This window comes from Thermobia domestica, chromosome 10 (assembly GCF_964235325.1).
Source record: "Thermobia domestica chromosome 10, izTheDome1.hap1.1, whole genome shotgun sequence".
Taxonomy (NCBI): domain Eukaryota; kingdom Metazoa; phylum Arthropoda; class Insecta; order Zygentoma; family Lepismatidae; genus Thermobia; species Thermobia domestica.
This window is the reverse complement of record NC_137463.1, coordinates 246203790-246230069: the sequence shown is the minus strand read 5'-3', so window position 1 is coordinate 246230069 and position 26280 is coordinate 246203790. Positions and strand designations below refer to the sequence as shown.

Sequence of the window (26280 nt, the reverse complement as noted above, 5' to 3'; positions counted from 1 at the left end):
CTACGCCACCCAGTCTGTTTTCCATAACAGCCACACACTCTCTCACTTCTGAAGTCAGTGCTCTACACTCAGACCACATGGCTTGTACCACAGCCTAGCTGCTGTGATTGGTATATGCCGATATGAGATCCCAGGTTCGTGTCCCGATCTATTCATTTACTTTTACACTCTTTGTGTGTTACTGAATTCACACCTACAGATGATCTGGTATGTAAAAGTTCGGTTCTTTCCTCCTTTTATTATTATATGATACTACAACCGTCAAAAGGATTTCTTAATATATGAACTGTCCAAGCATAGCAGCTAGGTTGTGGTAAAAGTCATATGGTCTTAGTGGAAAGCACCGACTTCACGAATGAATGTGTGGCTGTTCTGGGAAACGGACTGGGTGGCGTACTGTTTAACGCACTGGCACGGTAAGCCAGAGATCCTGGGGTTGAGTCTCAGTCCAGTCCACTCTTTTTGTTCTATCACTAATTACTATTCAGCATAACAATTAGGTGGGAATATATGGAAAGAACCTGTTAAACAATTAATCTGAGATTAAACGTTAAGTAAACGACGTGTGCATTTATAATAAGGAACTGCTAAGAACAATGAAGGAGAATTTTTTCCATTATTGGGAAGCTCTCTCAATATTCTTCATTATTAAGTTATTTACTAAAATCCAGAAACTTGGAAGTGAACGTAGCAAAGACCGATTAGAAACTTTCACAGGAAAATTTGTGTTATACCTTTCCTTCACATTAATTGTAAAACGGCAAAGCTAAACTTAAAATTTGTCATCCAGACCTCTACCATGACACCATGACGGTGATGTCCACCCAATGATCCTTTCAAGATCTCCTGATTTCTATAAATCGCTGGTTAGAGAGAAGGTGTAAACTAGCTAGCCTAATATTTTTTTGGAGAAGAAAGAAATTCTTTAAAATAAATAAATAACTAAAATAAAATTTGGACGCGCATATAATGATCTCAACAAATCTCTTAATACTTACAGATTACTGGTTACAAAGAATGTTTTATCTTCTACAGATCCTCACATTTAGGGGATTGAAACACCTCTTTTTAATAATAAATACGAGGCGCGTTCGGAAAGTAACCTCGGATTGGTCAGTGTGCGTGAAGTAGTGGACGCAGCGCTACGATCTTTGTGCAGACGTGCGCAGTAGATCAGTCTGCATCCAGCAGTGGTAGAGTGAAGGTTGTCTGATCACTAGTTCCACTTTTGTAGCGTCTCAAAATGTATGCTGCAGTGGAAAACCCTGCTAAGTGTGAGATGCGAACTGTTATACGCTTTCTTATGGCAAAACAATATTCTACAGCTATTCATCAAGAACTTTGTGCTGTGTATGGACTATGTGTGATGAGTGAAGTTGTTTGTGAATGGGTTCGTTCATTTAAAAGTGGACGAACAAACATCCATGACGAAGAGAAGAGTGGCGGGCCATCAGCGGTCACTAGCGAACTCGTTCAGAAAATTGATGGAGAAGTTCGGGGAAATTGACGTTTCACAATCTCAGAGCTTTCATAATGTATATGAAGAAGTGGCTTGGATCTCAGCGCTTTGGTGATGATGAGGAGCTAAAGATGTGGTCACAGGCTGGTTCAAGGCACAGGCGGGCGATTTTTATGCTGACGAAATTTCTAAGCTAGTGCAGAGATATGGTAAGTGTTTGAATGTTTATGGAAAATATGTTGAAATATAGAGCAAAGTAGTTGTTTTCAGATGTATATAATAAATTCTTATTTATTTTGGTATTTCATTTTCAACCAATCGAATGTTACTTTCTGAATGGCCCTCGTAAATAAAATAAAAAATAAAATAAACTTGGAGAACAGAGCAGTCCAAAGCATACGAAGTATTGTGAAAAAGGAAGATAGATACATTATTTTCACCTACCCATGAAACTATCATGACGTTTCTCAAGTGACAACAACACGTCATCCGTATTCCATAGCACTTCCTATCCTCTAGGATACTTTGTTCTCCAAAATCTACTTTTTTTTTTTTTTTTTTTTAAACAACTATTTTAACAAGAACTAAAATGTCGCGAACTTAATTGCAAATGTCAATCAACATTTTATGCATAAATTTATATAATTTTACCAATCTTTCTCACCTGCCCACTAAGATCGAAGGTCAAATGGACCAGGACCAGGTGTTGCATTCCTGAAGGACAGAAATTAATTGTATCCTAAACCTTTCTTACTAACTCAAAGGAAGATTTTCCCATTAAGCTCATTTTCATAGCAAGTCTGTACATTAGCGTAATAAAATAAATAAATAAATAAATAAATAAAAACACCTCCGGAACAGTAAGGTTTCATGGTATCATTGGGAGGAACTTAATGTCAATCTGCCTGAAAATCCTCGAATTATTTTAATAACTGCAGAAGATTATAAAGCGGGAAATGTGTATGCAAAAGCAACGTGACTTTATAATACTTATATTCCTTAATATTTAATTACCAATTACATACTGAAATGATGTTTCTCAAACTTTCTAAATGACTTTACAAAGACTTTCTATGAGTTCACTCACTGTAAAAAAGTAACATGTTTTCTTCTTCTATAATACAGTAGTAAAGCCAATTAACGCTAATATCAACCACTAAAAGTAAATATGATTAAAGGGGAAGAGCTAACTATTTCGTTAAGAAGCCCCACTTAAGTCTTTGTCATTTTGAGTATTTGAGTTAAGAAGCCACATAAAATGGAGAAGCTTATTCCAAACTTGGCAGCACTGGCCACTCTTTTTCATAACACTAAAAAAAAATTTGAACTGCCTGTTGTGCTTGTTAGCTCTCCCCTCCACCTGATTGTCTAAGAAAGAAGGAAATAAAGGTATTAGATAGGGAAGATACGGACTGTGATTATTCAAGAAAGAAGAAAATAAGAATACCAGGAAAGGAGGTACTTGCCCAGGAAACAAACAAAGAATACTGGATAGGGAAGAAAGGGATTGAGATTGGCCAAGAAAGGAGGAAATACGAATATTAGGTCAAGAACATAGGGATTGTAATTGTCCAAGAAGAAAGGAAATAACGAGTACTAGGTAGGAAACATAGGGACTGTGATTATCCAAGAAAGAAGGAAATAAGAATACTAAATGGGGAAGATATGGGAAGACACAGTTTCCCACTTATGTGCTGCGTTGTTTCTGGTTACTGCGATGTTAAGATCTGCAGTATTTGCGTAGAGGAAGGAGGGATACTTCCCGATTCCCATTGCTGGCATTACTTGATGTAATAATTACTGTCTGAATCCTGAAAATTCTATGTACTTCTATAATTTGGGTCTTCCCTGAAACCTTGTTCACGGAGGAGAAAACTAGGAATAAAAGTAATTAAAACACCACTGAACGTAGGCGTGAAAGTAACAAGAATATAAAGGACCGGAGTTGGGTCAAGAACTGCAGAAACACCTTGTCGATTGCTGACGGTTACAAGCCAAATGGTATGTCAGCACACTGTGAACTAACGGGCTCAGGTTGTACGATCTTTTGTTCAGGCACAGAAGGCTGCCAGCTCATGTTAATGTTTCTGTTGTTGTACATACTGTTGTTGTTGTGAATACTGTATGTGTGCACCGTTAAATGTAATAATACTACAAAGCTTAAAATACCAATATACATTTTGGAACACTCTGTATAAAAGACTTTTATTTAACTAATCTGTGGATTCACGGAATATTTGAACTTAGCTCAGTCTAACACCAGACGAAGATAAACTGTTTACGTACGTGTTTTACGTTTAACGTCCCTTCCAAATATCAGGGGTACCGAAGACATTGACCTACAGTTTAACGTGAAATCTGAATCACATGAACTCTCAGCGAGAACCGAACTCTGCTTTCATACTTGATTGACAAACATGGCCGAAGTCACTGAATGTATTGAGATATCAGTTTACAGAGCAGTAAATAATTATTTAAGTACTAGCGGAATAATATTTAAGTACTAGCAGTTCTTTGCACAGTGAGAATACGTTTCATTTTGAACATAAAGGGCTGAATTTGGATTTAAACGACATCACAAGTGTTACTATTTATCTTAGCGATCCTGAAAATTATGGATTCGGCACTAATATTGGTTATTTTCAATTCCTCTCTCCAAAGTTGCGGGGCTGAATTAGGATTTAAACGGCATCGCAAGTGTCACTGTTCATCTCAGCGACCCCGAAAACTATGGATTCGACACTAATATCAGTCATTTTCAATCATTTTTAAATATCTCTTCCCTTTCCCTCCCCCAAGTTGCACCGTCCAAGTGAAATGATAAAAAACATCCCAGGCCCAAACCTCATCTATGTTGAAAATTTGATAGAGATCGGATGGATAGTTCAAGAGAACTTTCATAGTGACTTTTATTTTTATTTTTATACTAGCAGACTATCCGTTCTTCGCATGGGGGAGAATACGTTTCAGTTTGGACATAAAGGGCTGAATTTGGATTTAAACGACATCGGAAGTGTCACTGCTCGTCTCAGTGTTCCCGAAAACTATAGATTCGACACTAATATTGGTAAATTTCGATCATTTATATATATCCCCTTCTCTCAAGTTGCGAGGCTGAATTTGGATTTAAACGACATCGGCAGTTCATTGCTCATCTCAATGAACCCAAAAACTATGGATTCAACAATAGTATCGGTCACTTTCGATCATTTTTAAATATCTTCCCCTCCACCTCCCCAAAGGTGCACCGTCAAGGTGAAATGATAAAAACCATCCCAGGCCCGAACCCCATCTATGTTGAAAATTTGATCGAGACCGGTTTCAAGAATTATTAAGTTTTATTTATTTTTATGTACCTCCCTCCCTCCCCACCCCTACGTTACACCGCCAAAGTGAAACGATAAAAATAACATCTCCAGGCCCGAACCCCATCTATGTTGAAAATTTGATCGAGATCGGTTGCGTGGTTCAAGAGGTGTAAGTCACAAACATAATCACTTTCATTTATATAGAAAAAATGAAATAAAATCTTTCAGTTTTACGTCCAAGGTTTATGCCGGCGAGACTAAAGGAGACGGTGATGAGGAGAAATGAATGAAATGAAGACAGTGGAAAACAACGGGAGAACCCCTAGAAAAAACACGTACACGGTATTTGTCCAACACGAAGTTCATTTGGTGCGAGTTGGGATCGAACAACAAGGAGCCCATGCACCCGAGGTGAACGCTCTACCACTGAGCCACGGTAGCCCAAAATGTTGTGACACAATAGATTTATTACTATTATTATTATTATTATTATTATTATTTAACGACATAAGCTTTACGCGTTAATTTCAATATTCATAACTTAATTGATATAGTTAATTAAATAAACTATAGTTCACAAAATGCATCGTTTCAATTGCCATCCTAACGGCCTCGAATAGTTTCACCACAAAAGCCGAAGTTCAGTGAATATCTTTATCCATTCGATCTATGTTCTCGATTGCCACAACTTAATACGCCAAGTACAACGCCTAGGAAAGTGTGCTCCCATTCTTATTGTTTTGTAGCGGTACAGCCTCAGACAAAATAATTGTCAACCACATATGTAAATACGAATGGGATATGAGATACATACGTACGTACTCCAATACAGAACTATAGCCATTCACATAACAAGGAAGAAGCATTTAGCTATATTCTGATGGGCTTATTCAACATAAATTCGAATTAAAACTGTCATTCAATTTTCCTCACTGCTGATTATGAAATTCTAAGCCTTTCCTCTGAAACTTAAAAAATAGACGTCTTGATTGCTACGTATTTATATTGTATCTTCCTACAAATTATTTAACATAGATACGGTAAAAATGGAAAGGACTCTTGTGGTTACCCAATATCAAAGCACGCACCAGAAATCAAATATTAACACTACAACACGAACACAAATAAAAGTGAATAAGTGCTGTTGATGACACTTCATCCGATAGAAAGGGAAAGAAATAGATAGAGACGAAACTTTTTCGCAACAATTTTGATATTTTGTAGCATAATCACAATTTTCGCATTTATGTGGCGGTTGTTTTTTAATATGGTACTTGTAAACAGTATATATTTGGTAGTAAGATGTATCTAACACAGAAATGAGGATATACCTTGATTAGGTGCACAGTCTTGCTAATATATTCACTGAAAAATAGAAATTAATGCAAAAATTTCAACACTTCCTCTAACTTCATCCTTAGTTAAAGGATAACATGCAGCAAGACATTACCAATTCTTCTTTTTAAGTTTGTTCTCCTGTCAGTAACAATCATATTATACTTGGAAAAGAATCTCTCGACGTTAACACTCGAGACTGGCAACCATATTGAACGTAACGAGCTGACAGCAAAAGACCTGTGATTAACTTTTATAACTGTTTAACAATGATACAATGTCAACTTCCTTAAACAATGTCAAATCCCAGAAAGTGATATCACGCCATGCAAGCTTACGATTTTCTGGAGAACTTAATTTGGCGTCGTGCACGTTTTCAGTAAAATGCAACGATTTCTAAGTTAAATAATATTGGAAATGTGCTTTTTAGTTATTATTAGCAATAATTCCAGTTTTTCGTTTTTATTCGCATTTATCGCAAGTAATGCCGAATTTCGCACAAATTCGCGATAATATAAACGTGATTTCTGACTCTGAAACGAAAACTTTGATGTTTCCTGAAATGAAATGAAATGAAATCTTTGAAAGTTTTACGTCCCACGGTTATGCCGGTTAGGCTACAGGAGACGGTGATGATGAGTAATGAATGAAATGGTGGAATGAAGAAAGTGGGAGGAAACGGGATAACCCCGAAAAAACCCACGCACACGGTGTTTGTCCACCACGAAGTTCACTTGGCGGGGGCTGGGATCGAACCCGGGACCCCAAGCACCAGAGAACACTCTACCACTGAGCCACCGCGGCCCCTGATGTTTCCTGAACCATATACGCATTTTTCTAAAGTTTCGCACATATCGCATTTGCGAAAAAGTTTCATCTCTAGAAATAGAACGAAAGAAACATGGAAGGCAAGAGCGGTAACTTAAGCAAATCACGTACAAGGCCATATTGACTTATTGCGTCACGTGATAATGTTGTCATGTTAAAATCAGAGAAAATCTAATGGAAGAAGGTAACAATTCACGAGGTAGATTGAAAGAAGGAAAGGTAAAATCGGTAAAGGAAAGAAAAACTGAGGATATACACACGGTGTTACAAAAATTTGTTTCAATATTTTGGGAACATATTCCTCACATCAAAATAAGAAAAAAAGTTCATATAGACCTGTGCTCAAAAGTGTATAGTTTCGGAGTTATAGGGTGCCGAAAACGTGAAGCAAGTGAACTTTAAAAAGTTCATAGCTCCATTACTATGGGACCTATCGTAGCCGGGTCAAGACATCACTGAGGAACTGGTATGTGAACTATCCAAATATCAATTTTTCAGAACCTCCGGTACTTGCGCGATCATTTTTAGAGAGGTTGTTTCAGAGTACTTGATCACTCTCCACCTACCTCTCTAAAAATTGATGTGCAAGTACTGGAGCATTCTTAAACATGGATATTTGGATAGTTCACATACCAGTTCCTCAGTGATGTCTTGACCCGGCTACGATAGGTCCCATAGTAATGGAGCTATGAACTTTTTAAAGTTCACTTGCTTCACGTTTTCGGCACCCTATAACTCCGAAACTATACACTTTTGAGCACAGGTCTATATGAACTTTTTTTCTTATTTTGATGTGAGGAATATGTTCCCAAAATGTTGTGACACATATTTGTAACACCCTGTACATATATAACAGAAACGAACAAAATGTAACCACATATGTACATAAACTATAAAAAATAATAAAAATAAGAAATGAAAACCTATAAATAACAAGTAAATAAATAAAATGACATGAAAATAAAAATAAAACTAAAATAATAATAAAAATAAAGATGGGTATGTGAGAAATGGAAGGAATGGAATCGGCTTAGGGGTGTCATGTGCAATTAGTGTCAGACGTGAGGTTTGCAGATAATGTCTTTCCATCTCTTTCTAACAAATAAGCAAGTCTGAGGGAAGTATCACAAGAATACATATACGGAAGGTGTAGCAGGGAATATGTATTGATTGAAAAAATATCGGTATTGTTGATGCAAACTGAAGGAGGGACAGCTTCGTCAAGATGAAAAGCTAGTCAGTGCGTGCTTCTAAGGATGTACTACTAAATGGAATTACTTTATGACGTGATATGATGCATATTAATAATTAAAAAATTGAAATTATACTATAACTGGAGCAGCACCCAAATCATGGCGGGAAATTGACGCTGCATTTCAATGATCTCTTATCATCTTCAAGCGTGTATTTTATGTATATACACCACGTTTTAAGTAGCACTAATATTTACTAATACTCTCGTGGGTTGCTGACATGTTTTTGAGAAATGGTAGATGAGGAAGCAGTGGTTCTCGCTAAACAACACAGCCACAGAATAAATAAATAAATAAATAAATAAATAAATAAAATAAAATAAAAAATAAAATAAATAAAAAAATTTAAAAAAAAGTTCTGTGCACCGGACCCCAGGATATGAATTCGATGTATTGTGATACGCATGATCGAAATTTCGAAACCCCAAGACAAATCGACCGTATCATTTTATTTTATTTTATTTTATAGACGATGAACGTTAGCGATTTTGCACAGGGAGAATACACGCAAGACAGTCGTACACACCCACCCACCCACACACAAAAAAAAGTTCTGTGCAGTGGACCCCATGCAGGGCCGGATTAAGGGGGGGCATAGGCTGGTTATAACCCCAGGCCTCCACTCTGATCAAAATCTCTAACTGGCTGGCTTTTAAAAAGGATCATGAAGATACAATCATCATAAAATAAAATATGATCAAAAATATGAAACATTCCCTTAACTTTCCCATTGTACTTTCACTGAAACGTATTAAGTGCAATCAGCAGGAGCCACATATTTCTTCCAGCCATGGGCCTCCAGATGTGTTAATCCAATCCTGACCCCAGGGTATTTTGGTACACAGAATCAAAATTTCGAAACCGCAAGACGATTGATCGTGTCAATTTTTTTATGGGCGAAAAACTTCAGCGAATTTTGGCACGTACGACAGTACATACGTTTTTCGCCCATAAAACAAAATTGACATGGTCAATCTTCCTGGGGTTTCGAAATTTGGATTCTATGTAACAAAATACATCGAATCCACCCCTCGGGTCCGCTGCACAGAACTTATATTTTTTTTAAATTTTTATTGTATATATATATATATATATATATATATATATATATATATATATATATATATATATATATGTGTGTGTGTGTGTGTGTGTGTGTGTGTATACTTTTCCAAGCGACGAGTCAAAGAACATTAGAATTGTCTTTACTATGAAAGAAGAAACTGATTTTTTTTTTTTTTTTTTTAATGATTATTGAAACCAAGTCAATTTTTAGTCACAATTTGGGTGCTTTAGTGAGTATAATTTCAATTTTTAATTAGTTGTAATGGAGTCTCGCACTACTACGCTGCACGTAGGGAAATTACAATATCTCAAAAAGAGATGAAACAAAATAAATCTAGAATTTGTGAAGGCAGGAAAGTAGTGGGAAATTATAAAATAGAGGATATGCTTTATGCAGTAGAATATATTCAGAGTCATTGAAGATAGAATTTATACATAACTGTGTTCTGAAGGTTAGCCTTAATGGAAGGACAGAATTCACCACAAAGTTTGATTTACTTTTTTTAAATTTACTTTCGGAATTTTTTTTATTTGTGTCAATCCTGTATAAGAAAATCAGAATCTTTATCTGTGGTTTTCTTAAATTTACATGGATTCTTTAAGAGAGAACAGGATACAGCTAGCGTGAATTAAGAGCTTCGATTTAACATGAGCCATAAACACTTTTCACTATACGAGGGTAAGTCAAAAATTATCCGCAATGTAGCTATCACTTTCCTATTTTATTGTTATTCTGTTGTGGTCATGCTACGAAAAGTTTGATCCTAATTCCTCTATTTGTCTTCCTTTTATGGCAGATAGATCATGGCTGCTCCATTAGAAGTTTGCACCAAAGAGGAACAACGAGCAGTGTTCCGGTTTTTGTGGTCGGAACGTGTAGCAAGGGGCCAGATGGTGTGCCACTTCATCAATAGTCACTTGTCTGTCTAACAGAACCATATCACATGCACGATCAACGTTGTTGTCATTTGTGGCCGGAGATGGTCGTCCGGCTCCTTCCTCGTGCGTAACATTTGTGCGACCATTTCTGAATTTTGCAATCCATTCGTAGACAGTCCGTTGCGGAAAGACACTGTTTCCGTATGTGTACCGAAAGTCTTTGATGGATTGCGACTCCGGATACACCTTCCCACCACAAAACCCGGATCACTAGTTCGTTCCTCTTTGGTGCAAACTTCTAATGAAACGGCCATGATCTATCTGCGACAAAAGGAAGACAAATGAAGGAATTAGAATCAAACCTTCATTAGGGGGGTTGAAAACGACAAATACGTTAACAATTGATTTCCTCAAGCCTTCAGTTCGCTGATTCAAACATTACTGCTCAAATCTAATTACGGCGCTTCACCTATTTTCAATTAATTAAATTAAAACAATGCAATTTCTAAGTTACAATTAAACCGACACAACAGTTTTAAATGTGCACATTGCATACTAGTGGCATCTTTCGGCATCAGGCAGCCAGATAGCAACAGCTATTAGCATGGCTCTTAACTATTAGGATTTACCGTTATGCACTCACTGAGATGTTCCCCACTGATAATAAGTATAACTGATTTCGTTATCGACTTTTCGATTACTAATATAATAAATTACAACTTTAATACGCTTCATGAAGCTTCTACCATTACAGCTGCACTAACGTACGAGGGGGGGACCCAAAAAAAAACGGGAAATTCGTCGTAACTTCTTTATTTCTCAATATTTTTACACCAAATTTTCATCACCTTCAAAGTATTGTCCATGGACCGCAACGCATTTCTGGAAACGATCCTTCCATTGTTCAAAACAGTTTTGAAAATCACTTATCGGGATCTTCTTTATGACCTCCAGCGATTTTTGTTTTACCTCCTCCACAGTGGCAAAACCTCCTCCACTGGCTTGATTGCTGCTTTGATTCGGGGTCATAGCAATAGCACCACGATTCATCATCAGTAATCACCTTGGCAAAAAAGTCAGGGTCCTCTTTGAGCTGATTTTGAAGTTCAACACATGCCTCAAGTCGACGCTCCTTTTGCTCGTCTGTGAGAAGGCGAGGGACAAATTTGGCTGCAACCCTTCTCATGTGCAAATCTTCTGATAAAATCCTCTGAATTGAACTCCACGATATTTCAGACATCTCACAGAGTTGATTAATGGTTCGGCGACGGTCTTCACGAACGAGGGCATTGATTTTTTCGACGTTTTCGTCAGTTCTTGCCGTTGAGGAGCGTTCTGAACGGGGTTGGTCTTCAATTGACAGTTCTCCATTTTTAAAACGTGCAAACCACTCGTATACTCTTGTTTTACTTAGGGCAGCATCCCCATAAGCAGTCTTCAGCATTACAGTAGTTTCCGCGGCCGATTTCCCCAACAGGAAACCAAATTTCACAGCCGCCTCGATAATCTGCCATCACGTTTTCGCCGAACTGGAAAAAGTTGGTTTACTAAACAAACTCTCAAGAGCGAACCGATGCACTCACAGCGACACAACTTCGCACACTGACGCAGGTGACGTGATCGTAACGGACAATTGGTACAAGAATGGGTTCCCCCACTCTCCCTCCCCACTGCAGCACAATTCCCGTTTTTTTTTTGGGTCCCCCCTCGTATCTTTCGTGCTCTTTTTCCAAAAATTTTCATAGACCCGATATATATATACACACTACCGCTCAAAAGTTTTCGATTTTTGTAAGCATCTACTGTGATCCTATTATTTTGGCACGAGAATTTTACCGCCCTGCATCAGTGGTACTCCTACCTACAGCATCAAATTTGACGGCAGTTGAATCGAGGTCTGAAAGGTACTGCAGATGATATGTGAAACTATAATTCTTTAAATTGAAATTAAAAGAGACAATTTGATAAAGATATTGCATACTATAAACCAAAGTGTGGAAGGTGAGGCAAGATATTAGCTTCATTTGGAAAGTATAGACATATAGGGTCAATGTAGTGACAAAAATTTGAAAGAGAAAATAATTTTCCAAACTTTGCAGTTCCTTACAGCTTGTTGGTATACTAACATTTAAAATGCCAAAAATACCGTACTTCGAAAAGTGTTTACGATGGTTTCGTATGCTCCATTGTTGCTCGTTGAAATATTCAAGACGAGCATTACATATACGTTTCCACTGAGCGACAATTGAGCAGAGAACGATGTATATTGAACGTCGTACACGTTTTTCAAAGAATGGCGTTTTTAGCTTTTCTAAAGCCAGCATATCTACAAGGTATATACCTACAAAATTTGGAAAACTACTTTTTTTTTTTTTCTTTCAAATTTCTGTCATGCACTTCCCCACTGTATCTACATCATTCAACAAAGCTAATTTGTTGCCTCGATTTGCACAGTTTTGTTTATTCTATGTAATATATATATATATATATATATATATATATATATATATATATATATGAAATATCCTTTTTTGTCTTCAGTTTTAAGAAATATAATTGCCATAACATCTGCAGTACTCTCAGATCTCGATTCAACTGTCGTCAAATTCTATACTTTAGGCAGGAGTACATCTGATGCAAGGCGGTAAAGTTCTCGTGCCAAAAATAATAGGATCACAGTAGATACTTACAAAAATATGGGGTGTTCGAAAACTTTTGAGCGGTACTATAGGCCTACATACGTATATATGTAGTTGAGTCAAAAGTAGCCCGGCACTAGCAGATATTAGGGTCACACTGGTGGGGCTTATAGGTTATACTGTTCGTCCGTCCGTACTATAACTGCACAACATAGTTCTTGCACGAAAGCGAATTTTTGAATGACATTTTTTGCAACAGTCAGTTACAGCAATTATCTCAACCGAGTTCGTTAGTGGAGTCAACCCGTTAACACCTTCACGGGTAATGGTGGGCAATAAATAGCTAGAACGATTATCTCAACCGAGTTCGTTAGTGGAGTCAAATCTGTTAACATTTTCACGGGTAATGGTAGGCAATAAATAGCTAGAACGATTATCTCAACAGAGTTCGTTAGTGGAGTCAAATCTGTTAACATCTTCACGGGTAATGGTGGGCAATAAATAGCTAGAACGATTATCTCAATCGAGTTCGTCAGTAGAGTCAACCCGTTAACATCTTCACCGATAACGGTGGGCAATAAATAGCTAGAGCGATTATCTCAATTGAGTTCGTTAGTAGAGTCAATCCGTTAACATCTTCACGGGTAATGGTAGGCAATAAATAGCTAGAACGATTATCTCAACCGAGTTCGTTAGTGGAGTCAAATCTGTTAACATTTTCACGGGTAATGGTAGGCAATAAATAGCTAGAACGATTATCTCAACAGAGTTCGTTAGTGGAGTCAAATCTGTTAACATTTTCACGGGTAATGGTAGGCAATAAATAGCTAGAACGATTATCTCAACAGAGTTCGTTAGTGGAGTCAAATCTGTTAACATTTTCACGGGTAATGGTAGGCAATAAATAGCTAGAACGATTATCTCAACAGAGTTCGTTAGTGGAGTCAAATCTGTTAACATTTTCACGGGTAATGGTAGGCAATAAATAGCTAGAACGATTATCTCAACAGAGTTCGTTAGTGGAGTCAAATCTGTTAACATTTTCACGGGTAATGGTAGGCAATAAATAGCTAGAACGATTATCTCAACAGAGTTCGTTAGTGGAGTCAAATCTGTTAACATTTTCACGGGTAATGGTAGGCAATAAATAGCTAGAACGATTATCTCAACAGAGTTCGTTAGTGGAGTCAAATCTGTTAACACCTTCACGGGTAATGGTGGGCAATAAATAGCTAGAACGATTATCTCAACCGAGTTCGTTAGTGGAGTCAAATCTGTTAACATTTTCACGGGTAATGGTAGGCAATAAATAGCTAGAACGATTATCTCAACAGAGTTCGTTAGTGGAGTCAATCCGTTAACATTTTCACGGGTAACGGTGGGCAATAAATAGCTAGAACGATTATCTCAATCGAGTTCGTTAGTGGAGTCAATCCGTTAACATCTTCATGGCTAATGGTGGGCAATAAATAGCTAGAACGATTATCTCAATCGAGTTCGTCAGTAGAGTCAACCCGTTAACATCTTCACCGATAACGGTGGGCAATAAATAGCTAGAGCGATTATCTCAATTGAGTTCGTTAGTAGAGTCAATCCGTTAACATCTTCACGGGTAATGGTGTTCAATAAATAGCTAGAACGATTATCTCAACCGAGTTCGTTAGTGGAGTCAAATCTGTTAACATTTTCACGGGTAATGGTAGGCAATAAATAGCTAGAACGATTATCTCAACAGAGTTCGTTAGTGGAGTCAATCCGTTAACATTTTCACGGGTAACGGTGGGCAATAAATAGCTAGAACGATTATCTCAATCGAGTTCGTTAGTGGAGTCAATCCGTTAACATCTTCATGGCTAATGGTGGGCAATAAATAGCTAGAACGATTATCTCAATCGAGTTCGTCAGTAGAGTCAACCCGTTAACATCTTCACCGATAACGGTGGGCAATAAATAGCTAGAGCGATTATCTCAATTGAGTTCGTTAGTAGAGTCAATCCGTTAACATCTTCACGGGTAATGGTGGCCAATAAATAGCTAGAACGATTATCTCAACCGAGTTCGTTAGTGGAGTCAAATCTGTTAACATTTTCACGGGTAATGGTAGGCAATAAATAGCTAGAACGATTATCTCAACAGAGTTCGTTAGTGGAGTCAATCCGTTAACATTTTCACGGGTAACGGTGGGCAATAAATAGCTAGAACGATTATCTCAATCGAGTTCGTTAGTGGAGTCAATCCGTTAACATCTTCATGGCTAATGGTGGGCAATAAATAGCTAGAACGATTATCTCAATCGAGTTCGTCAGTAGAGTCAACCCGTTAACATCTTCACCGATAACGGTGGGCAATAAATAGCTAGAGCGATTATCTCAATTGAGTTCGTTAGTAGAGTCAATCCGTTAACATCTTCACGGGTAATGGTGGCCAATAAATAGCTAGAACGATTATCTCAACCGAGTTCGTTAGTGGAGTCAAATCTGTTAACATTTTCACGGGTAATGGTAGGCAATAAATAGCTAGAACGATTATCTCAACAGAGTTCGTTAGTGGAGTCAAATCTGTTAACATTTTCACGGGTAATGGTAGGCAATAAATAGCTAGAACGATTATCTCAACAGAGTTCGTTAGTGGAGTCAAATCTGTTAACATTTTCACGGGTAATGGTAGGCAATAAATAGCTAGAACGATTATCTCAACAGAGTTCGTTAGTGGAGTCAAATCTGTTAACATTTTCACGGGTAATGGTAGGCAATAAATAGCTAGAACGATTATCTCAACAGAGTTCGTTAGTGGAGTCAAATCTGTTAACATTTTCACGGGTAATGGTAGGCAATAAATAGCTAGAACGATTATCTCAACAGAGTTCGTTAGTGGAGTCAAATCTGTTAACATCTTCACGGGTAATGGTGGGCAATAAATAGCTAGAACGATTATCTCAATCGAGTTCGTCAGTAGAGTCAACCCGTTAACATCTTCACCGATAACGGTGGGCAATAAATAGCTAGAGCGATTATCTCAATTGAGTTCGTTAGTAGAGTCAATCCGTTAACATCTTCACGGGTAATGGTAGGCAATAAATAGCTAGAACGATTATCTCAACCGAGTTCGTTAGTGGAGTCAAATCTGTTAACATTTTCACGGGTAATGGTAGGCAATAAATAGCTAGAACGATTATCTCAACAGAGTTCGTTAGTGGAGTCAAATCTGTTAACATTTTCACGGGTAATGGTAGGCAATAAATAGCTAGAACGATTATCTCAACAGAGTTCGTTAGTGGAGTCAAATCTGTTAACATTTTCACGGGTAATGGTAGGCAATAAATAGCTAGAACGATTATCTCAACAGAGTTCGTTAGTGGAGTCAAATCTGTTAACATTTTCACGGGTAATGGTAGGCAATAAATAGCTAGAACGATTATCTCAACAGAGTTCGTTAGTGGAGTCAAATCTGTTAACATTTTCACGGGTAATGGTAGGCAATAAATAGCTAGAACGATTATCTCAACAGAGTTCGTCAGTAGAGTCAACCCGTTAACATCTTCACCGATAACGGTGGGCAATAAATAGCTAGAGCGATTATCTCAATTGAGTTCGTTAGTAGAGTCAATCCGTTAACATCTTCACGGGTAATGGTAGGCAATAAATAGCTAGAACGATTATCTCAACCGAGTTCGTTAGTGGAGTCAAATCTGTTAACATTTTCACGGGTAATGGTAGGCAATAAATAGCTAGAACGATTATCTCAACAGATTTCGTTAGTGGAGTCAAATCTGTTAACATTTTCACGGGTAATGGTAGGCAATAAATAGCTAGAACGATTATCTCAACAGAGTTCGTTAGTGGAGTCAAATCTGTTAACATTTTCACGGGTAATGGTAGGCAATAAATAGCTAGAACGATTATCTCAACAGAGTTCGTTAGTGGAGTCAAATCTGTTAACATTTTCACGGGTAATGGTAGGCAATAAATAGCTAGAACGATTATCTCAACAGAGTTCGTTAGTGGAGTCAAATCTGTTAACATTTTCACGGGTAATGGTAGGCAATAAATAGCTAGAACGATTATCTCAACAGAGTTCGTTAGTGGAGTCAAATCTGTTAACATTTTCACGGGTAATGGTAGGCAATAAATAGCTAGAACGATTATCTCAACAGAGTTCGTTAGTGGAGTCAAATCTGTTAACACCTTCACGGGTAATGGTGGGCAATAAATAGCTAGAACGATTATCTCAACCGAGTTCGTTAGTGGAGTCAAATCTGTTAACATTTTCACGGGTAATGGTAGGCAATAAATAGCTAGAACGATTATCTCAATCGAGTTCGTCAGTAGAGTCAACCCGTTAACATCTTCACCGATAACGGTGGGCAATAAATAGCTAGAGCGATTATCTCAATTGAGTTCGTTAGTAGAGTCAATCCGTTAACATATTCACGGGTAATGGTGGCCAATAAATAGCTAGAACGATTATCTCAACCGAGTTCGTTAGTGGAGTCAAATCTGTTAACATTTTCACGGGTAATGGTAGGCAATAAATAGCTAGAACGATTATCTCAACAGAGTTCGTTAGTGGAGTCAATCCGTTAACATTTTCACGGGTAACGGTGGGCAATAAATAGCTAGAACGATTATCTCAATCGAGTTCGTTAGTGGAGTCAATCCGTTAACATCTTCATGGCTAATGGTGGGCAATAAATAGCTAGAACGATTATCTCAATCGAGTTCGTCAGTAGAGTCAACCCGTTAACATCTTCACCGATAACGGTGGGCAATAAATAGCTAGAGCGATTATCTCAATTGAGTTCGTTAGTAGAGTCAATCCGTTAACATCTTCACGGGTAATGGTGGCCAATAAATAGCTAGAGCGATTATCTCAACCGAGTTCGTTAGTGGAGTCAATTCGTTAATCTTCACGGGTAACGGTGGGCAATAAATATCTAGAGTGATTATCTCAACAGAGTTCGTTAACATCTGCACGGGTAAAGGTGGGCAATAAATAGCTAGAGCGATTATCTCAACCGAGTTCGTTAGTGGAGTCAATCCGTTAACATCTTCACGGGGAAAGATGACTTAAGTCTATCCGTTACTTCTCACGATAACTTTTCAACTAAGCGAACTTTTTAATTATGTTTTTGTAATAGATAACTAGACTGATTATCTGGATTGAGTTCTTTAATGGAGTCAGCTCGTTAACATTTTACACAGGTAACAGCGACTTTAAAGGTGGTTATCAATATTTCATTTTCTAGTACTGAAAACAAAGATGCATAATTCTAGAATGTTAGAAGTCATACGTCATTCCGTAAGATGGAGTAAACGTCATGCAGCAGTTGATAACTACCGGACGAAACTAAAACAGAATGATCTCTTTAGCCGAATTTATTCAATTCTCAATTGGCTAGAGTAGAAGTAGCTAACTGACGTAAACAATACGTTATAATGAAAACTATACAGCCTACGTTAATTTAAAGCTCTTAAATTCATACTGGCTGTATTCACTCTTCTTGCCTTGTGGAAATCTTTTACACCCTTCCCCCTGAGTCCCCTTCTATGAAAACCACGCATAAGATATAAAACATTTGCCTTCTTTATACAGTGAAGAAGATAAAAGAAATAACAAGAATAATAATATAATGACTCGCCTATAATGTTCCTTCACTGCGTTTTTTTTTTTTTTTTTCAATATTCAATTCCAGTCAATTTTCGCCATGGCAGAAAACTTAAATTATTTTTCTATGCAGATGTTTGCATAGTTGTTGCAACTAACACTGGTACGTTGTATATAAAATTTTAGCCTCCTTTACAAGGTATCCACAACCAATTATTTATCTTTTAGTTAATACCTCAGCTAGTTGTGGATACCTCGTATATAAACGCTAATATATTTACAACGTTCCCATGTTAATTGTAAGAACGATATGAAAATCTACATAGAAAAATAATTGAACGTTTCTGCCGTGACGAAAATTGGCCTTCAAAGTAATTGAAATATAGGATTAAAAAAAAGCAGTAAAGGAACAACAGAAGTGACTCACTGTATTATTATTATATTTGATTATAATTATTGCAAATGTGTTCCCTACGCTCAAGAAGTAATTAGGCTGCTATAAGAAATGTTTGTATTTGTGTAAAAATTTCTAACTTTGCAAAACTTTTGTTGGAAACTGGTGTCCAGGGACAAATCTATTACTTAGAAATATATTTAAAAAGAGCACAACAAAAGGAGCGAAGTAAACATAAAGCTTGCTGCAATCAATTCTATGACACATAATAAAGATGCATAGCTGCAGGTGAGAGGCATGTAACATTTTGCGGAACTAAATATTACTTTCCAAAGGAGAGGGGGAATCATTTGGAGATGATGTTTCTTGGAAAAGAAATACAAACCTGCAGGAAGGCCGTCCCCACAGCCACCCCTGCTACAACCAGTAGATTCCGCTCGAGCCACTCTTCTCCGGCTTGTAGACAGCCCTTCTCGTATATTATTTTGGAGACATCGTAACTCTGGAATGGGCCAGTATTATCCCTCAGACCAATTACATATAAAACCTTATACATAATAATACATGTCAACACCAGTTTCACGACAGATACAAGAAGTTATAAACAGTCATTATATTCAATTTCGGGGCTCGTACTGTACTACAAGCTATGAAACAAAAAACGTTATTTGTTAATTTGAAGTCCTTTTCATCACAAAGGATATACGATACGTGGACCACATTCCTAACCTCTGGTTCAATATATTATTCACCGTACTTGTGCCAATGTACTTAATAGTCTGATAATAGCAAGGACACAATATATGTTGTCATCGAACTTCGTCACTTATGTTAATATTTAATAAAATTAAATTGGTCTACGCTTTTCTATAGCACACTTCAGTTACTGAATCACGAAACAAATGTTTTAGCTCTTGTGCCATCGTTATGTACCGCACACTGTAAAGTAATGCTAACGAATGACACATGTCTAAGAATTAAAAAACGATTACATCAAGTAAAGCACATTTACACATGTTGCAACCATGGCTGTAACTCACGAATAGGTGCTTCTATCTTCCCGGATTAGACAAACTACTTAGCCTCTTACCAAAGGTTTCTTAGATATCCAAGCACTTTTCCGACCCGCGCAACATGTTCTACCCAACTTTCGACCTAATTATTAGTATTATATTTGATAATATGAATGTACTATGAAGTTCCGCATTGTAATTATTTTCTGTATACAGCTCTTTTATCTTTTAAAAGTTTTGTCTCCAAAGATATCCAACCAATTTCCGTCTCTGCATTTAATGTTCCAATTCCCTGACGTTCCAGGCAATGACGGATACCATTTTGGAATTGGGGTTCACTCGGACTCAGGATCATTGTACTCAATGAGTCTAGCGCTCAGTAATTTCAATGTTTCTAAAACTTACAGTTCTCTCTCTTGTAATGTGTTTTACTTTAACTAAAACCAGCAGTAGTCGCCCATCATGTAAGTATCCTATCTACCTTGGCTATATGGTTAGACTTGCACTCGCTCGAACTTGGGCTCATTATCTTCAATAAGATTTACAGTTATTGTTTTCAATGGCACTTGCATTCGCTCGAGTTTGCGCTCGCTAACCTCACTGGAGCTCGTGTTCACTTGAACTAAAGCTTTAACACATTATCCGCTTATAAAGTTTGTACTCACATGAGTTCGCTCTCAATTATAAAGCTCGAGGGCCGATTTTGGACATTTTTGGACTACGAACGGCTCGACAGCCAGAAGGCGCATGTTCAACCTTCAAAGTTCTTTACTTGTTAACTCAAGTAGTTTCACAACTGTCTTATAGTGTATCAATAATTTTGTGCTTTTACTGAGAATCAAATCCGCAACCAATGAGTGTGCTCGCACTGATCGTTGGAACTACTCCATATCTATAAAACACAACATTTTTCTATTAATATTTAAAACTTTTCCATTTAGCCACGACGAAATAATTTTCAAATTATTCTTGCGAAAATAAAGACTTTGCTTACAACTTCTTGTGTATGTCGTTTGAATACAAGACTTAAAATTACAACTCAACGGTGTCGACAGCTGTTCATTAAGAAAAACACATTATTAACGTTACCTGCAACACTGCCACCCCTACCGCTACACCAGCTACGGGCACCAAGTTAGCCTCAATCCATTCCTCCCCCGCTCTTAGGCATCCCCGCTCATAGATGTTGCGCTCACCAGGCTGTAGAGAGTTAGTTACTTTTGTTAAGCCACCACCATACTGTGCAACCTACAGAAGCATCAGTAGCCATATCGATAGAAAATTTTGATTGTAAACAAAAGCCCCAACCATATACGCACTTCGGCGCATTTACAATCAATCACCCATGCTGTGATTTAACACATAGTAAAAAAAAGTACTTTTTCTTCTAAATTTTACTACACTTAATTAAAGATACACAATATAAAATTTATAAAGATATTAAGGGAGTCTTCTACCCATCCAGATGCCACTTCCTTTCTTGTAAGAAAACATATAAATAGGTTATCAAAATATAACATTTAATTAGTTTACTATACTAACATGTAACATTAACGCAAATATAGCAACTAAAGACATTAATTTTCTTCTAATTTTTTTTGTCAAACTTGGCTTAGGACCTTGTCTACATGAAGTATCATAGAACTATACTTTCATATTTGCATTAACTATTATTATAACTAGAGATCGGATGTTAGACAAAATGCCTATTCTTTGATATTAAAGATATGATCGAAAATAAGATTTTAAAGTTTATACGGGGGGTTATAGTTTCAATTTAAGCCTATTCTATTTCGTCCATGCCTGCCTAAATAATTGCTCTAGTGCCTAATGTTGCCTATTCTATGCATTTTCTTCAAAATAAGACTTTATTGGGGAAAATATATAATTTAGTATTTCAAGAAAGGATTCTGCCTCTTCTGAGAAATATAAGTGTTGTTTGTAGTGATAAAATGTAAAACTTTGGACTGCTATCTGTACTGGTAAAGTGCTGTAAAACTTTGGACTGCTGAGTGTACTGATAAATGTATAAAATTTGGACTGTTAGGCGTTGTAATAAAGTGCTGTAGATAATGTATTTACCAAATATATTGGAATACATGTCAAGCTTCGTTTTTATATATACAGTAAAAGAATATATTAACAAACAGATATGTTTCTATATTCTCTGAACATTATCTATGACTTGATTTTATTTTTTAAATCTGTATTATTTCGAGTTACATTTTAGTGCCTATTCTTTTACATTTTAAGTGCCTATTTTCTAGGTTTTTAATGCCTAAACATCCAGTTTCTAATTATAATATATAACACTGTATTAATTGAAATTAAGAACCTACTTTTTCTTCTCTTTCCAGAAGAGAGAAACATGCTTGGAATTTATTAGTAATATGGTGGATATAGTCGATAAGAAATGAAGAAAGCAAAGGACATATGTATAAGACGTTGAATAGAAGTACTAGTTTCTCGTTAGGGAAATAGTCAAAGGTTGGTAACTTCATTGTAGTATCGAACTGACTAGAATACAGTTTGACAGGTTACTATTATAGTGATATGAAAAAAAAAAAAAAAATCAGTACATTAGTTTGATTTAATGTGCCTATATATGACTCTAAGACCCTTTGTCCTTCAATAAGCACTCATTAGCACTATTAATAAATCTTTCTGAACAGCATTAAATCCTGCCAGCTTTCACGTAATGTGATCTAATATAGTAAGACTATTCATGGCTTTGGATTAATTGTTTTAACAAAAGAGACACTGAACAAAGCTTAAAACTTTACTTTATTTTAAATTATAATATAATGTATTGGAGATGGAGAAAAGAATGATAATAAGGAAGTGGAAAGAAGCGGATTGGATAAAGAAGGTAGGAAGAGATAAACTGATGAACTGGACAGGGGGCTTACCAATTAATGAATCATGGCAAGGAAGTTTGAATAACATAGAGAAAAAAAAATAAATAAATAAAAATTTTAAAAAAATAAAAATAAAAGGCCCTTATAAGAACCAAAAATAAAGGAAGTGATTAAATGGAAAGTGAACACGAAGACTTATAGGATGGGCTGAAGGCCTCGGTAAATAAGAAAAATAAATAAATAAATAAAAATAAAAAGTACAACAATGACTCTATATATGACTGTTAAAAGAATTTAAAAAATTTTTATAACAATGAATATATATATGACGGTTAAAGAATTTAAACTCTGTTATAACAACATTTATATATATGTCTGTATTTTCATTAATTTCGATCGTGTCTGAAGAAGGATATGCTAGATATCCGAAACAGTTACAAATTATAATTTAAAATAAAGTAAAGTTTTAAGCTTTGGTCAGTGTCTCTTTTGTTAAAAGTGATCTAATAATTGAAAAATATCTATTTTTGTTCTCAATTGCATTCGAAAGATAACTCACGCTACTAATTAAAATATGTACGGCTTGAAGTGAAACGCTGTGAAGCCACCAAAGTAAATTTTCAGAGAAATGAAATCTTTCAGTTTAACGTTCTACGTTTATGCCCTTTAGGCTAAGGGAGACGACGATTAAGGCAAGTTGGTGGAATGAGAAAGTAGGGGAAATGGGAGTATCCCGAGAAAATCCAAGGACACGATGTTATCCACCACAAGCTTTCTTGACCGAGGATCGAACCACGGACCTACACACCAGAGGTAAGCGCTCTACCACTGAGCCACCGTGCCATCTGCATATTTCCAAATTGCAGATACCATTTTCTGTGCTAAATACGAATGAGCTAAAAACGATTCCTGTCTGTTATGAAGAGATTACTAAAATACTGGGGGTTAAAAAAAAAAGACTGTTAGTATCTGAGTGTGTCCATAAAAGGCAGGATTCTCTCTCTTATCATAATACATATATATTTGCCAGGACAAAAATGTCCATTTTATGGAGGTTTCACTGTAGTAGGATCTTAATTCCACTACTTAACAATGTTACTGTACGTTGCCAAATACCATGTTAAGTATATTTGCTGCTAAGCATTTACATGTATTCTTACTTGGTCTCTAACAGAGTAGCAGCTCCCTTAAGTTACATCTGTTAGAGGATTATTTTCTTGGTTAGTTTTCTATATAACTTTGTCAACACAAAGGACCACGTGATTTCATTTTGACTCTGATATATTTGTCAAACTTTTAGCACACACCAGTAACGTCCGCGATTTTTGAAAGAATTTAATTCTTTAATAAATGCAAAGCTACAAATCCCGTAGTTCAAATATCCATTCAATTTAACCTAATTACCAGATTGTACAGTAAGTTTTTGTCGTTCGATACGAAACACACTAGTATATGGGCTGCCAGTACCTGTGATTAGTCAATGTACTCTCCCTGGACTGCAATACACTTGTTTCAGTGCTCTTCCAATTTATGGATGACCTCACTGAAGTGAGACTCCGGAACACTATCGAAATACGCGTCCAAGGCTGGTATGACCTCAGCATTCGTTGCAAATCGTTTTCCACGCAGGAATTTCTTGAGATGTGAAAACAACCAGAAGTCGGAGAGAGCTAAATTCGGCGAAAAGGGTGGATGTTGCACCAATTCCTGCTTTAATTTATTGATTTTGGCGATGGTGTTTGAGCTGTGTGACAGGGTGCGTTGTCGTGATGATAAAGGAATTTTTTCTGTAAACCTGGTCTTTTCTCACGTCGTTTGACATCCAGGTGGTCCAAAAGTTTATAATAATAATCTGCGTTGACTGTTTGACATGTTTGCACATAATCCAAGAACAAAATTTCTTTTGAAACCCAAAACACCCATACTAACACTCTTTTCGCCGATTTCTGGACTCTCACTCGCTTCGGAGCCGAAGTACCGGGTTCACACTACTCCTTAGCCTCTACTTTTGATTCAAGATCATGGTGATAGACCCACGTCTTATCCATTGTAACGAAATGACGTACAGAATCCTTTTTATCCTTTCGAAAATGCTCCAAATGTTGCTGCGAAAGGCGCATTCGCATGTTTTTGTTCCATTGTTAGTGAATACGGCACCCATTTTGCACACAGTTTTTTGAAACCCAAAACGTCAGCCAAAATATGTCTCACACTGTCTAATGAGATGTCTAGGGCTTCTACTAAATTTCTCTCTGTGACTCGATGACCTTCCAAACCCATATATTGTATTTTTGCTATGATTTCTGGTGTTGATGCACTTTTTGGACGTGGATCGCTTCAAGACTTGTCCGACCACGTTTGAACTCAGAAACCTATCTTTCTACTGTTCTCAGTGGTGATGAAGAGTCCTTATACACTTCTACCAATCGTTCATGGATTTGTTTTTGAGCTATATCTTCCAAAACTAGAAATTTTATCACAATGTTCAATTTTGTCCATTGTTAAAAACATGTCTACTTTGTCTAGCTGTAGCGATACGAATGAGTTGATGGATCTACATGGAACTTCACGCGTGTTCATCACAAATTCGTGCCATCTGTAGAACATACAATGACGAACCTACTAGCACCATTTCGTATCGCGCGACAAAATTTATTGTACAGACCGCAACAAAAAGCCTGCAACATGAGCATGTAAGTTTATTGTGAAACTATGCCTAACAGCGCATGAAATCAACATAACGTCTAAGTGGCATTAATCACGCCAGGATAAACCTCGGCGTCCTCCCGTGCACACTTATTTTGGAGCAAGAGACTTCGTCGTTTCACAATAAACTTACATGCTTATGTTGCAGGTTTTTTGCTGCGGACTGTACAACTTGGTACAACAAGAAACTTTTTGGAGTGTGCTTACATTACGATTCACCCAACGATAAGAAATTAATCAGTTAATGTATAGATGGGAAAAATATATATGTACTCGCAGTACTTAATACAGCTATACGAAAGTGGAATTATTTATAAAACATCACCAATATATGTGAGGTAAAATAAAAAATCTAACATGGCACCTTTATGTGAACAAAGTTACATCTCTGCACACCTCACCACACTTTGGTTGCACTGCAATATGAAGACGAAACAAATAGCTACAGTTAATAGAAACTTTAATTAAATTTATTCATTAATTTGACATAAAGTACTAACTTTTTCCATTTATTTCTTAAAAATCATAATTAAAAATAAACTTTCCTATACTTGGTGATAATCGACTTGAAAAAGAATGAAGACTAAAATATAAAATTTACTTTATTCTCAACGTTTGCACTACAATGCACATTGACAGAGCTTAAGCTTAGAAACGTCTCGTTATCGGAAAAAAACGAAAAGATTATTCGAGAAAAAGATGGGTTTTGGATCACTGTCAGCAACAGTGCATCTTGTGTCTGAATGTCGTAACGGAAGAATATGTATTCAGATAGAAGCACAGGAAGAATATCCAGAAAGAGTGAAGAAAACGTTAGAAGAAGACACAGTCCTAGAAAATTACTGTGGAAACATATAGACGTAACAGCTGAGTACAAAACACTGGTAAAAATTAAAGAAGCGAGATACAAAGATGAAAGAATGCTAAAGAAAGAAGAAA

The 26280-nt window shown here is 36.7% G+C and overlaps 1 protein-coding gene across 4 annotated transcripts in view; it reads right to left on the bottom strand.

Annotated features, from left to right (window-relative positions):
- Tsp26A (Tetraspanin 26A) overlaps positions 1–26280 on the bottom strand; it is a 212443-nt gene that overhangs the window by 21918 nt on the left and 164245 nt on the right. Inside the window, exons 8-9 of one of the 4 annotated variants that reach the window (XM_081729457.1) lie at positions 20867–20977; positions 19150–19266 (exon numbers count right to left, since the gene is read on the bottom strand). In XM_081729457.1, coding sequence (XP_081585583.1) covers positions 19150–19266; positions 20867–20977 — 228 coding nt within the window. Of the gene's footprint in view, positions 1–19149; positions 19267–20866; positions 21026–26280 lie in introns of all 4 variants that reach the window. The other 3 variants (XM_081729453.1, XM_081729455.1, XM_081729454.1) reach the window with 3 other exon arrangements.